General features: G+C 41.4%; 1 protein-coding gene across 2 annotated transcripts; it reads right to left on the bottom strand.

Moving 5' to 3' along the window:
- Positions 1-6,752: 6,752 nt before the first annotated feature.
- On the bottom strand, positions 6,753-13,547 carry LOC109468261 (microfibril-associated glycoprotein 4-like). Of its 2 annotated transcripts, none has more exons than XM_019766519.1 (2): positions 13,427-13,547; positions 6,753-8,589 (listed from the first exon to the last, which is right to left on the bottom strand). In XM_019766519.1, the coding sequence occupies exons 1-2, from the start codon at positions 13,539-13,541 to the stop codon at positions 7,784-7,786; spliced, it is 921 nt and encodes a 306-aa protein (XP_019622078.1). In that variant the 5' UTR covers positions 13,542-13,547; the 3' UTR covers positions 6,753-7,783. The 2 variants fall into 2 exon arrangements, 1 of the variants encoding a protein (XP_019622078.1); XR_002140124.1 differs by lacking the exon at positions 6,753-8,589 and adding an exon at positions 11,882-11,977 and having other exon boundaries at positions 13,427-13,530.
- Positions 13,548-13,764: the final 217 nt, after the last annotated feature.

Below are 13,764 nucleotides of genomic sequence, written 5' to 3'. Positions count from 1 at the left end.
ATTTCGGGCATCGCGCGCCCTTCCCGCGTCACGTGTAGGCATCTCGCATCTCTGATTGGTTGTTGCGTCTTAAGATGACTGAGCCGACGCGCGTTTAAACAATTTTTCTTTGTTCGATTTATCACACTTCACAGAGAATTGTCGCCAATGGCTACTTCTTTTTGTTGCAATATATAATACTTCACGGAGAATTGTCACCTATGGCTTCTTGTTGATTTTCATTCTGTTTTCTTTAGCCAGGGTTTCGTCGTGGCGCTCGGGCGGCACAGCTGGCGGCCCGCGGTGCGTGCATGCAGGGGGCGGTCTGCGGCGCCTGGTTCATCTTGTCCCGGTGTGCACGACCCACCCGCCACAGCGTTCTCATCACTACGCGATCACGCCATACGCTGGCGGTGGGTTGATGTCGCTAGACTTACGTATTAAAAACTCACCACACTTGGAGCAAGTTTTGTATGTTGAGTAAACTAACGCATGTATGCGATATCAGAACAGTATCATGAGGACCCAAATCCTTTCATATTTGAATTTCATGTCGTATGGACCATTTTGGATTGTATGAACCTTAGAGTTTTGCTCGTTTGAAATTTAGATGATCATCAACAATAGAATTTTTTCACACTACTGACAGGATTTTTCAATAGTGAAGAAGTTTGGACTATTGACAGGACTATCCTGCCAATAACAGAAGAAAATCCATAATACAAAATATTCTGTAATTAAAAGGATGGTCCTGTCTATAGTGCGCCAAATCGTAACCACTGGACCATATAAACCCGGGCAACAGTCCACACACGCCGCTGTTACCCAAAGCCTAAATTGTGATTTGAACTATCCAGCAAAACAGAAAGAAAAAAAGAAACCCAAAAACAATGTAATCCCTATATAAGCATTCTCTGAGAAAAAAATATAGGCCACAAGGGGCCACCCTCTTGTAGGATCTCCTTCGAATTCAGAGGCAAGGGTGCCTTCTTGGATTCACAAAATTTTACTAGTATAATGATGAATAAAAACCGGAGATGAATGTACATTTAAGGTGGGAAAACATCTCCACGCATAGACACCGTCATTTTGCCTCTCTCTTGAGCCTCTGTCCTCGTGTCCCCGCCATCGCCAAACATACCTCACACATATCTTAACCCGAACTGAGGTCAAAGTGACGAGGGATCTGATACTGTCATGAAGCGTAAACAGGCCCAGTAGTCGCACGCTTCGCTATACTGCCTAATTGGAAGTCACTCGGAATTGTTTTGATCACACAAAAAATGGTATACGATACTCCAAACCTTTGTCTGCAAATCCTCTTTTCCCACGGTCCTTTTCCACGAACGCATGACTATGTCAGTCATAGATAACGCTATGAGGCATTGAACTTTAAGTTTTTGGCTTGTTTCTATACGAGTTTCTACTGGTAACAAAGTAGCACCTGTTCTGTCATTGTCTGTACCTGTCAAAATGGACATGCTCTCTATCCGCACAAACGATCGTGCAGCCATAATCAATACACGTTTAGGTCTTGTCAACATCCTATCCAGCGCTTATTATTGATTTTCATTCTGTTTTCTTTAGCCAGGGGTTTCGTCGTGGCGCTCGGGCGGCACAGCTGGCGGCCCGCGGTGCGTGCATGCAGGGGGTGGTCTGCGGCGCCTGGTTCATCTTGTCCCGGTGTGCACGACCCACCCGCCACGGCGTTCCATCACTACGCGATCACGCCATACGCTGGCGGTGGGTTGATGTCGCTAGACTTACGTATTAAAAACTCACCACACTTGGAGCAAGTTTTGTATGTTGAGTAAACTAACGCATGTATGCGATATCAGAACAGTATCATGAGGCCCCAAATCCTTTCATATTTGAATTTCATGTCGTATGGACCATTTTGGATTGTATGAACCTTAGAGTTTTGCTCGTTTGAAATTTAGATGATCATCAACAATAAAATTTTTTCACACTACTGACAGGATTTTTCAATAGTGAAGAAGTTTGGACTATTGACAGGACTATCCTGCCAATAACAGAAGAAAATCCATAATACAAAATATTCTGTAATTAAAAGGATGGTCCTGTCTATAGTGCGCCAAATCGTACCCACTGGACCATATAAACCCGGGCAACAGTCCACACACCCCGCTGTTACCCAAAGCCTAGATTGCGGTTTGAACTATCCAGCAAAACAGAAAGAAAAAAAGACACTCAAAAACAATGTAATCCCTATATAAGCATTCTCTGAGAAAAATATAGCCTTCGAATTCAGAGGCTAGGGTGCCTTCTTGGATTCACAAAATTTTTACTAGTATAATGATGAATAAAAACCGGAGATGAATGTACATTTAAGATGGGAAAACATCTCTGCGCATAGACCCCGTCATTTTGCCTCTGTCATGAGCCTCTGTCCTCGTGTCCCCGCCATCGCCAAACATACCTCACACATATCTTAACCCGAACTGAGGTCAAAGTGACGAGGGATCTGATACTGTCATGAAGCGTAAACAGTAGTCGCACGCTTCGCTATACTGCCTAATTAGAAGTCACTCGGAATTGTTTTGATCACACAAAAAATGGTATACGATACTCCAAACCTTTGTCTGCAAATCCTCTTATCCCAAGGTGCCTTTTGTGAACGCGTGACTATGTAAGTCATAGATAACACTATGAGGCATTGAACTTTAAGTTTTTGGCTTGTTTCCACTTGCTTTTCTACTGATAACAAAGTATCACTGTTCTGCCATTGTCTGTACCTGTCAAAATGGACATGCTCTCTATTTGCACAAACAATCGTGCAGCCATAATTTTGTCTGCTTTGTCTGCTATTGCACACTTGTGCTGTGGGGGGGGTGTCAAAAGACCAATAGTAGACGTTAATTAAGTTAATTACAGATACAAGGGGTTAAGATGTTAAAGCAGAAGCCAAGTTTGTTTCTTTTTTTCAACAAGTTTTTTTTCCGTTGTCTTGTTTGCTGATTACACGTCAACATTATCCGCGGTCCAGAAAATTAACAGTCTCCACTAGACAGTACATGAACAGTATACTTGAATAGTCCCTAGCGTTGTCCTTCCCCTTAGCACATGAACAGTCTTTCATACCATTCCTCCCCTAGTACATGAATATTCCCCACCGTTGTCCCTCTCCTCAGACAGTACATGAACAGTCCCCAGCGTTGTCCATCCCCTTAGACAGTACATGAACAGTCCTTAACATTGTCCCTCCCTTTAGACAGCACATGAATAGTCCCCAGAGTTGCCCTCCCCCTAGACAGTACATGAATAGTCATCATTGGTCGAGTTGACCTTTATGAAACATACAGTACTTGTATCTAAGAGGTAGTATAGTGTAGCAATAAAGTTGTCCCACTAACCTGCTCACCTGTTAAAAGTATAAACACTAATTGTGAATATGTGAATTTAATCATGAATGTCTCTAAAGTGCCTTTGTTGCATCGACAACAGTGCCTTGATCTGAAGCCACGAGTCTCCGTTCCCCGCAGTCTGATTGTGGTGTTAACATGATCCCGTTTATAGACTCCCAGCCCACCAGTAAGTTTACCAAAGCGTAAATCTGGCATCCTGCATATGTTCTTGATTCTCCGAAAAAACTTGTACGTAACTTGTAAGATTAAAGCTGCATGTAAAGAACCAGATTTTGGTCAACGTTGCGTAAGAAATTTGCCTGTTGAAGAAGACATCTTCTCATTTAAGATCATTATTGCCATACATAACATTTGGAAATCACAGACGGGATCTAACCCACGACCTCCTGAGCACCAGCTGCAAACTCCGACGCTCTAACCACTCGGCCGAAAAGTTCTAGACCCAGTTGGAGTAGAATATGTGATATTTGAAACTTCTGATTGTTTGTTTGTTTGTTGGCGTTTACGACAGGCGACCCGCGGTGCGTGGATGCAGGGGGCGGCCTGGTCTCCCTTGTCCCGGCGTGCACGACCCGCCCGCCACGGTGTTCTCACTACCCGATCACGCCATACGCTGGTATGGCGTGATCAGGTAGTTAGAAAATTACCTACAAAATATCACAAACAAAATCACCAAATTCCATAATCACCAAATCATAAAGGTCCATTCATAGCTTCTAAAATTTACGAAAACAAAAATACTTTCCGCAACTCAAAGTCTGAATTTTCCGACTTCTTGTTTGAAATGTTTAGCCTGGGTGCCATCCTGTTTGTATGCCGGGGCTCCTCCGTAAAAAAATTAAGGGGGGAGTATGAAATCCCCGGCATACAAATAGGATGGCACCCAGGCTATAAAATGTTGCCTTTTAACTATTTTTCTAAACCATCTTAACGGTACAAAATCCGTCTTGTGTAATGTACTAATGGTCATATCAATTTAAAGATCCATTGCATGATCAATAGACTATAATCATGGATCGTTAAAGGCAGGTCCAAACCTTGATAACGACAAGTCAGAAACCGAGATCACAAGCACCGGAACAGCGCCGTACAATAATACAGTACATCTTCTACGTGTTCGGGGATGTAGTTAGACTGATGTTCCGCAAGGGGGCGTCTGTGCCTCATTTCCTCCCCTTCATGCAACAGCGAAGCATAGTAGGCCAGTATTTTTTCCATTTCATAAATATATCATAGTAAAAATCCATAGCCATTCCGTCATGACCCAACTAATAACATAATTTCATGTATTGGGGCCATGTTTTTGTAGCACAACGGCAGAACGTTCGACTCGGCACCAAGAGGTCCCGAGTTTGAATCCTTCCATGCTACCGATCTTGTGCACTTTGAAAATGTACGTGACAAGAATTTGCTCACTTAAACAAGGTGAAAATAAATTTGTCTGCTGTACGTGTAAACGCAAACACATGGCTTTTGTAAAATAAGGTGAAAAACCTTGACTGTGCCATCGCCATGTCTTGCAAAACAGCTTTGATCATTTAAAAAAAAATGAAGAAATTAATTGCACTGGGTTGTTGGATTAATTCTAGCATTAGTCTGATGCCACTTACACGAGATAAGAGAGTAAGAGTTTAGTCAGCTTTAGCTAGCACTAAAGAGGACGTTTAGAACCTTAAATATTGAAAACAACAGATCGACAGATAAACAGTCTTTATTATTACATTGGTGTTTGTCATAAACCTGTATGTATACTTGTACCTCAGTTTAGACGGCAAAGAAGAAAAACGTTAGGGGCTATTTTGTTAATCTTCAATAATTGTTAATATATAATTATGTAATTGATACAAAATGAATATCTCAATAACAGAATAGATAGTTTTACGAAATGTTAAAATTACGTGGCCCTATATCTAATCCTCTAATCGTCTAACGTATAACGTTAACATAATTCTTGACTGTAGTGGTTCAATTTCAGATTTAGTCAAACACGCCAAAGTGACCTGGCCATGGTGACTGTTTTTTCTCGGTCACTTCGACCTATCCAAGGTGACCACCTGGCCAACGCGGTCGACCGTGACCGCCGTGAGTTGTGCAAACCTGTCCACCACATCATTTTTGATCCTGTTGATTCTTTTGTTTGACATAAATTGTTCCATGTGCCACCCTCCACACTTACATTTACGACAGAACTGAAGATGCTCAAAGCATTTGACATTGAACCACCTTCACTTTAAAACAATTATGTCTCAGTCATGTTATGAGGCGACCCTCTTCAAGAAGACCACCTGTCCTATGGTCGCCCAGGACAGGTTTGACTGATAATATATACAGAAGACAAAAAAATAGTAACACCCTTAACCATTTTAGACGATCCCAATTATTTTACGATAAAGACGTTTTTCAAACCCACTCTAGCGGTTAGGTATGGTATTGCATAAAATATATTTTAGTTACTGTAAAATAACCTATAACAATTTGCTATGGAATTAAGAAGAAAACAAAAACAACAAAAACAAGCGCTGCATCATTGAATGTCTTTTTATTGTGCTCTAACCCTTATACAGGCTGACAGGGAATGTTTCAAACATGGTAAAACTTCTAGGGTTCCATACATCAAGGGTTTTAGAAAGAATGACGATCTCATACTTATAGCTTCAAACACAACATAAATGCTTCTTGCATATTTCAATTTTTTAACAAAAGCAACATCAGATGTCTAGCAATCTAGTATTGATCTGCGATCTCTCTTCTTTTGTAGTCATTTATTTAATCACTCAATTTAAAGGAATAACATTTTGTTGCATATAGAATGGTTCATTTGTTATCTTTATTTTCGTTATCATTTGTGTCAGTCAAATATTTGTTTACTGTTTTTTTACTTTAATTTTCCATTTATAGGAAAGTACATCAATTATAACTTCTTTTTCAGACATATTATTTCTATTATTTAACTTAAGATCTCCAATGCACTTTTATTTCTGTATGCTGATTTTATTTCAAGTTTTTCATAATTTCAGCATAAGTTTTATTTATTATCATTATTGCTAAAAGTAATTATTGTTGTCATTTTATCTTATGTTGCTGGACTCTAGAAAGAATAGTATAGAATTTACCATACTAATGGAGATCTCAATAAACAAACAAACAAACAAAATCAATCTAGATGCCTGGTTAGTAACTTTTATGATAAAATTGTGAATCTAGAGTATGATGAGCTTTTTGAGTGGTGTGTGTAGTTATAAACTGACTAAACATAACTGCAGATTTAGGAAAATGCAATATTTCTCTTTTACTTTTATTACATTAATACTGGTATTCTACAGGGGGACCCCCTTGCCCCATCCTTATTTGTTATTAGATTATGCATTACGGGTAGCCATCACAGAAACTGATGGTCTCACCCTGCATCACCGTCGTAGTAGTCGCTACCCGGTAGAGACCCTCCTTAACCTTGATTTTGCGGATGATATTGGTCTTCTCAAGGACACAATACAACTTGTACAAGACCTGCTCTACAGAGTCAAAACTGCATGTCAAACCATTGTGCTGTATTTCAATGCATCAAAAACTAAATCCATCCATTTAAATCCCAAATCCTCGGAACAACTCTATACTTCTGACGGATCTACAATTGAAAGGGTCACTGACGTCAGATATTTGGGGGGGGGGTAAAGATTTCAAACAGGAAATGGAGGTTAGAATTAGTCAGGCTTGGAGTGCCATACGTTCTCTCAAAAGAGTCTGAAAATCACGGGTCAGGGAGGAAACAAAAACCAAAGTGTTTCAAGCCTTTGTTGTTTCAATGTTGTTATACGGCTGCGAGTCGTGGAGTATGAATGCTTCACAGGTCAGAAAACTGGATGGTACCTTTATCAAAGATGCTACAGTTCATACAGAACAAACCTTGGTGGAAATCTACAAATAATAAACAACTCTACGGCTCCCTTCCACCAATCTCTACAGTAGTCAAGCGACGTAGGTTAAGTCTAGCCGGCCATGTTACTAGGCATGGCGAACCGGGTGGAAACCGCTTATTTGGTCTCCGGAAGATGAGAAGAGGTCGTCCAAACTCTACAGTCTACACTAAATGACATTATTGGGTTAGAGACTGGTATGGAAAAGAACTTATTACGGAAATGATGTACGATAGAAAACGCTGGAAGCTGAACTATATAGATGCTTCAACTCTCCGAGTATTATGTATGTATGTATGTATGTATGTAAACTATGTATGTATGCATGCGTGTATGTATGTATGTATGTGTAAATTTCCTGTATCGAGAGTCCGAGGTAACCAAATAAGTAACTTGAAAGATTTGACCTATTTAAAGAAAATGGATACAGAGTGAGTGCTGGATTATGGTTTTTATCAAACAATTTGAATCCTCGACCTGTCAGCTGGGTTAGTGTCCGGCAACTTACGTTTTGAAGTTGGCCGGACGGACCATCATTTTGGACTTTTTCAGATAGTGCGAATAGGAGCCTCGAAAATAGTACCAAGAGATACCATAGCCACTGTTACCGGTACGGTCAGAGAGGCGGAGGTACGGGCCGTTCAGGGCAGAATAAGCGCAGGACTTGTACCACCACCCTCCCGTGTAGTCACTGCGACCACCAGCACAGGACCCGCTGGACCATGTATCACGGTCTACATCCCTAGCACTGAAGGCCTGGCCCGAATGGTAGGAGAGCCCATCCCCAGCGTTCCCACTGTACCCACTAACAGAAAGACGATAGTTGGAACTACTCCCCACCGAGAATGACGAATACTTTGCGTACTTGACCACACTATTCCAATCTTCCAACTGTACGTTCAGCGTATACGTGTGCTGATTGGTTAAACGGTACATGTTCTCCAAACCTAGCCAATGCTCCCCGTTGGCTGACCCAAACCCGTACTTAAAGTCGCCATAAGGACGGTTAAAGTCGACAGACCCGTCAAACCTCCTCTGTATGACCGTCCACCCTCCCCCATCTGTGGTCTGATCACAGTATACAGAGATCGGGCTGGACAGACCTACAGGCAATATTTTGTGTACACCACTAGACACGGTATGATACAGAGTTTGGGCTGTGTGAATCTCAGAACAGTCGGAAAAGTAATTTCCGCGCTTGCTTAAGGCCGGTGGAGCCGGGTCGGTGTGGGCTGTCTGGCTGTCCACATTGTCTGGCTTCTCGGGACTGTCGTTGTCAGTTTGGTCCTCGATCTCACGAGACAGAAATTCTGTAAGGAAACAACACTAAGTCAGAAGACAGAGGGAATGACACAATGTAAAACATGTAAGGCCATAGCAAATAATTTTGTTGATAACATCAGCGCACGCATTGATTTTCACCTGATTTGGGAAAAAAGGAAATTTTGATGTCCTCTGACAGTGGTCAATAAGCCAAAATGGGCAAAGATGCCTGCTGCCATGCCGGACGTGGACAGCAGATAAAGAAGAGAGGGGACAAGACTCTGATTAGATGTGTTTTTTTTACTTAAATGCAGTAAGGAATTTCATTCCTTTTATATGTGATAATGGCTGTGTATATCTGATGTTCCCACTGCATCAAATTCATTTGTACAATGATTAAAACTTAATTTTTTTAATGGTTGTTACATTAAGAAATGAATGTTGTAAAAAAATGGCAATAAACTTAGCACAATATAGGTATCATTTCTTGTTTAACAAGGTTTATGATGTCAAGATTCAAAAATATATGAATCTTGTTTTTTGGCTCGCCTTTTTTTCGCACTATTGCATTAGATTTCGAGTCTGCATAGTGCTGCATAGTATGCCATACATGGAATTTACTTATTGTGGCCTACGTCCTTTTTTCAAAGCAGGAAAGTAGAAACAGAAGTCTGGCTCTAGCCTCCGGTATATTCACATGCCCCGTTGTAGAAAATAAGACAATTTGATAAAACTCGAAAAATTCTAATCATTCCGTTTATACTAGAATAATGTAGAATGTGCAGTTCCTTACTTTTTATCAGATCAAAAATCTCTCCGTCCTCACTGTCTGGTTGCTTAGGGTTTTCGTTGCCTTGACCATATGTCTCCCGAGTACGTAGCGATTCTGTAAGGGAAAAATAGGAAAATCAGGAAAAAATGAGGAAATGTCATTAAGTTACCTCGACAGTCGCTTTTTCAAAACAGAAAACGTACAAACAAAAGTCTGTTTCTATATGCTCCGGTTCATGTACGCGTACGTTTCTAGGAACAGGGAAATCCAGTCTTTTCGACGAAAGAAAAACGGAGTCTTACATTAGAATACTAACTAATCAGCAACACCAATCGAATCTACGAAGGCCCACAACGACACATCCACAAACCTCTTCCACGGCCCTTCCACAGCGCGCTGCCAAGTATATACGTTTGGCACTAGTAATCTCAGATGAACTTACACATGAACTTGCTTCACTCATTTAGATACATATCAGGAGAGTCTAATGAAGAAGCTCTGTGAGCCTTCTTCTCTATTGTTTCCACAACAAGAACCGCGCTATTTGAGCCTTCATCTTTATTGTTTCCACAACAAGAACCGCGCTATTTGAGCCTTCATCTCTATTGTTTCCGCAACAAGAACCGCGCAGTGCTTCAGCATTGCAAATTACTCAAGACAATAATGGAAAACATGCATCAATAGCGGCATACTGGCACAATATTGTGTACTAGCAGCTAAGCTTGTCTATGACCTTTGCAATGCCTACAATAATAGTCATCTTGTAACCGTAGTCTTCTTTGGCGGTTCAGTTCAGTTCAGTCCACCTTGTAACCGTAGTAAAGGCACTGTAAATGTTTCAACCGCGAACTAAGACACCGTAAAAAATCTTTTTTTTTATTTATTGAAATTGCATCAGTGCAATACACACGGAACAGAGGCAGCTGTTGCTGGTGTTGTGTCCCGCACATAGAAACGAATACTGGACCGACAATGTAGTGGGGAAAGTCGTGTAAAGTGCCTTTCCCAAGGTTTATTGAGGAGAGACTCTCCTTTAGCTGCCCACCCGAGGGTGGCAGCTATTCTTCCAGGAGAGTACTCAAGGGCACAAGATCGGTGGCATGTCAAGACTCGAACCCGGGACCTCTTGATTCCGAGTCGCGCACGCTGCAGTTGCGCCACACGACCCCACTTCTTTCCTTTCCTAACGCGAAATTTACCCCCCGCGAACAAAAATAAATTTACAGTACTTTTCAAAGGCATAGCGCTCTTCAACAGCGCTGCCAAGGGATATACATTTGTACCTGCCATACACCTCTACCACAGCCTTGACACACAGCGCTGCACCGATGCGCTGCAACCCCCCTTAACATAGCGGACGGTCCCTCATAGTGTACGACCTTTGACCTGAAGTCTTTAACTAACTTTACACTTTTTATTTCCATCTTACATCCACTAAATGTGCACCGAGGCTCTGCAACCCCCCTATTGGAAAAAATATCAAACATTCCCTGATTATTTCTAACTGTTACAGTATACACAGTTACTGTTACAGTATATTTCATATTGTGTGTGTAACTAAATTTATATCTGCTGTATTTATAACACAATCATAACAGAGTATATAGTAAGAACTTAGAGTAGCCCAGTAGAGTAGCATGCGAATGTACATGTAACCACGTTGTTGTTTTCCACCACATTATTGCGTGGATTGTTTAGTTATTGGAAAGCAAGATGGCCACAAAATTCTATTTCTCTGTGAGCCACATTTAGTGTATGTAAGGTCAAAGGTACTATAAGGGACCGTAATAGGGGGTGTAGGGCCTCGGTGCAGCGCTGTATGTCAGGGCTGTGGAAGGGCCGCGGAATCGCGCTATGAAAGGTATATCCTTGGCAGCGCGCTGTGGAAGGTATATCCTTGGCAGCGCGCTGTGGAAGGGCCGCGTATGAGCGCTATGAAAGGTATATCCTTGGCAGCGTGCTGTGGAAGGGCTGCGGAAGAGCGCTATGGAAGGTATATCCTTGGCAGCGCGCTGTGGAAGGGCTGTGGAAGAAGTATGTTGAAGTGTCGTCGTGGGCTTCGTTCGAATCAAGCATCTACTATGACTACTTAGACCATGTTGATTCGATTACATGGATGACATCCTTTGGGAACCCCAAAACTGATGCGATCGTACGAATAAAAAAAAGTTTTGCAAAAAAACTTCCATTATAAAATTTACGTGGTCGTGAAGGTTGAACAAATAACACATAGTATGGTTTGGCGAATAATCTACTCTTCAAATTCATAACGGCATGTATTTGCTTATTTGCAAGTGTTTTACAGTATGGTTGAAACCTTTTTTTTTGAAACGGCCGAAAATTCATGCGAGCGCGAATGTCATCCATACAATCAATTCAACATGGCATTACGGTGAGCTTGGATTGAAGAGATAATCAACAATATTGCCAATAGATAGCACGAATATATTTCTACAACACACAGAGATAGATGAAAGATATGATAACAGTATATTTATTTTTACACTCTTGGAATACAATTATATAACCGACAACTGAAACAGCCATTTAACTCAAGTGCAACATACCACAGGTGGAGGGGTCGAGAGACTTGAGGTCGTTTTCTGCAGCTCTGCACAGGTCATTCGCCGGAGAGGTGTCGTTGGGGTTAGGCTTGGTCAGATCTGCACGGAGAAAGTCATTTTATTAGTGATCTTGAGTCATTACCGCAAAAGGCGAGAATTTGCCGGATTGACGTCGTTGAAGTAATACAGTCAAACCTGTCCATGCCGGCCACCCTGGGGACCAAAGAAACGTGGTCATTTGGACAGGTGGTCTCCTTGAAGAGGGTCGTCTCACAACATGACTGAGTCATAACTAATGGTTTCCAAGTCAAGATGTTTTAATGTGAAATGTTAATTAAACATTTTTGTGGTGAATGGATGTGGGTATAATGGCACATGGAACAAATAACGTTGAACATAAACATGTTTTTGTCCCAACAGTTGAGGCAAACTGGCTGGTTTCTCCATGATTTCTCATTAGCTATCATCAATAATTAACATGATCGAAAATGATGTGGTCACCATTGGCAGGTATCAGGCCTTGAATGGACCCAACTCAGGGTGGTCACGGTCACGTTGGCCAGGTGGTCACCTTGGGCAGGTTGTTTAATGTTTGTTTGAATGGGGGACATTTTAGGACCATAAAGGGTCACCATGCCAGGTAGCCAGCTTGAAGAGGTGGTCACTTTGGCAGGTTTGACAGTAATTTAAATTTACAATACCAGCTTTGAATTCCAGTGGTTTAGCAGGACTTTTGCCGTATTCTTTATTCACCCTCTCGCATTCGTTATGGGATCATAAGAGGACGTCATCCATAAAATTAAGCCAGTGTGGCCTCAATCTTACACACTCAACATAAGTAAATATTATATCGACATTATCGTTTGTGATGGAGTAGGAAAACTTTTTAACAATGTCTGAAAAGCTTGCGATCGCGAGAAAAGTATTTTGAATGACCTTAAACCTATGATATCAGGAACAACTATACACAAGTATTGTCTGCCTACCATTTCGAAAACAAATTCCGGCTCTAGGTGGCAAATGTGCTGATGCTGGCACATAAGCGTACCAAATCCGTAGTGTTTTTCTTTTTTTTTGCCACACATTTAGACAGATTAGCCGAAGAGACTGAAAAGGAATTTCTACATTAAGTCTGTGAGTTTATACATGTAGTAGTTAAGAATGCTGCCGGCTTTTCCGTTCACAGGTTGACCGCCTCCATACTTTCACAATGAAGTAATCGCGAAGTTCTTAAGATCCTGGTCAACGTTCAACTATCCATTCTTGGCGCTTCTCATCCGGCGGTGGAAATCGGTGAAAGTTCATCCGCTTGTCATTGCTATCCCGACTGTTGTTATTGCAAATTACACAGGTCGGTATGATGAAGAAGAAAGAGATAGTAAAAACAACTGAAGGACAGAGAAATGCAAGAACCGCGATCGAATTGCATCGAACGCACGAACGTGCGACGTTGACTTGGTTCTTAATACCTTCGCGATTACCGCGAACGATAGCATAATGACAAAAAAAAAATTAAGGTTGCGAAATGAAATAGTATTCAACACTTACCAGTGTCCTGGCATGATTCCCTGATTTTACACAGCATCTGGTGCTTTGTGTCCTGCGATGTTCTACAGACGGTGGTGCAGACAGCAGTGATGAGTAGGATCAGGTGCAGCATCATGGCGGCGGTCTGGCTGGTCGGCAGTCTGGACACAAACCTGAAAGAGGATCGTAAAAAATAAACCTTGCGCAAATCTGCCAGCATTTACAACCCACTTTAGACAGAAACATCTTAGAACGTGTACGTGATTACTTTGTACGTGGGTTTATATTATATAATATATCAATATATCTATAAATATATCTATCTATATCTATCTATCTATCTATCTATCTATCCATAT

Source organism: Branchiostoma belcheri, unplaced genomic scaffold, assembly GCF_001625305.1.
Source record: "Branchiostoma belcheri isolate BF01 breed outbred unplaced genomic scaffold, Haploidv18h27 scaffold197, whole genome shotgun sequence".
Lineage (NCBI taxonomy): Eukaryota > Metazoa > Chordata > Leptocardii > Amphioxiformes > Branchiostomatidae > Branchiostoma > Branchiostoma belcheri.
The sequence above is the reverse complement of the archived record's forward strand: the minus strand, read 5'-3'. Positions and strand labels throughout refer to the sequence as shown.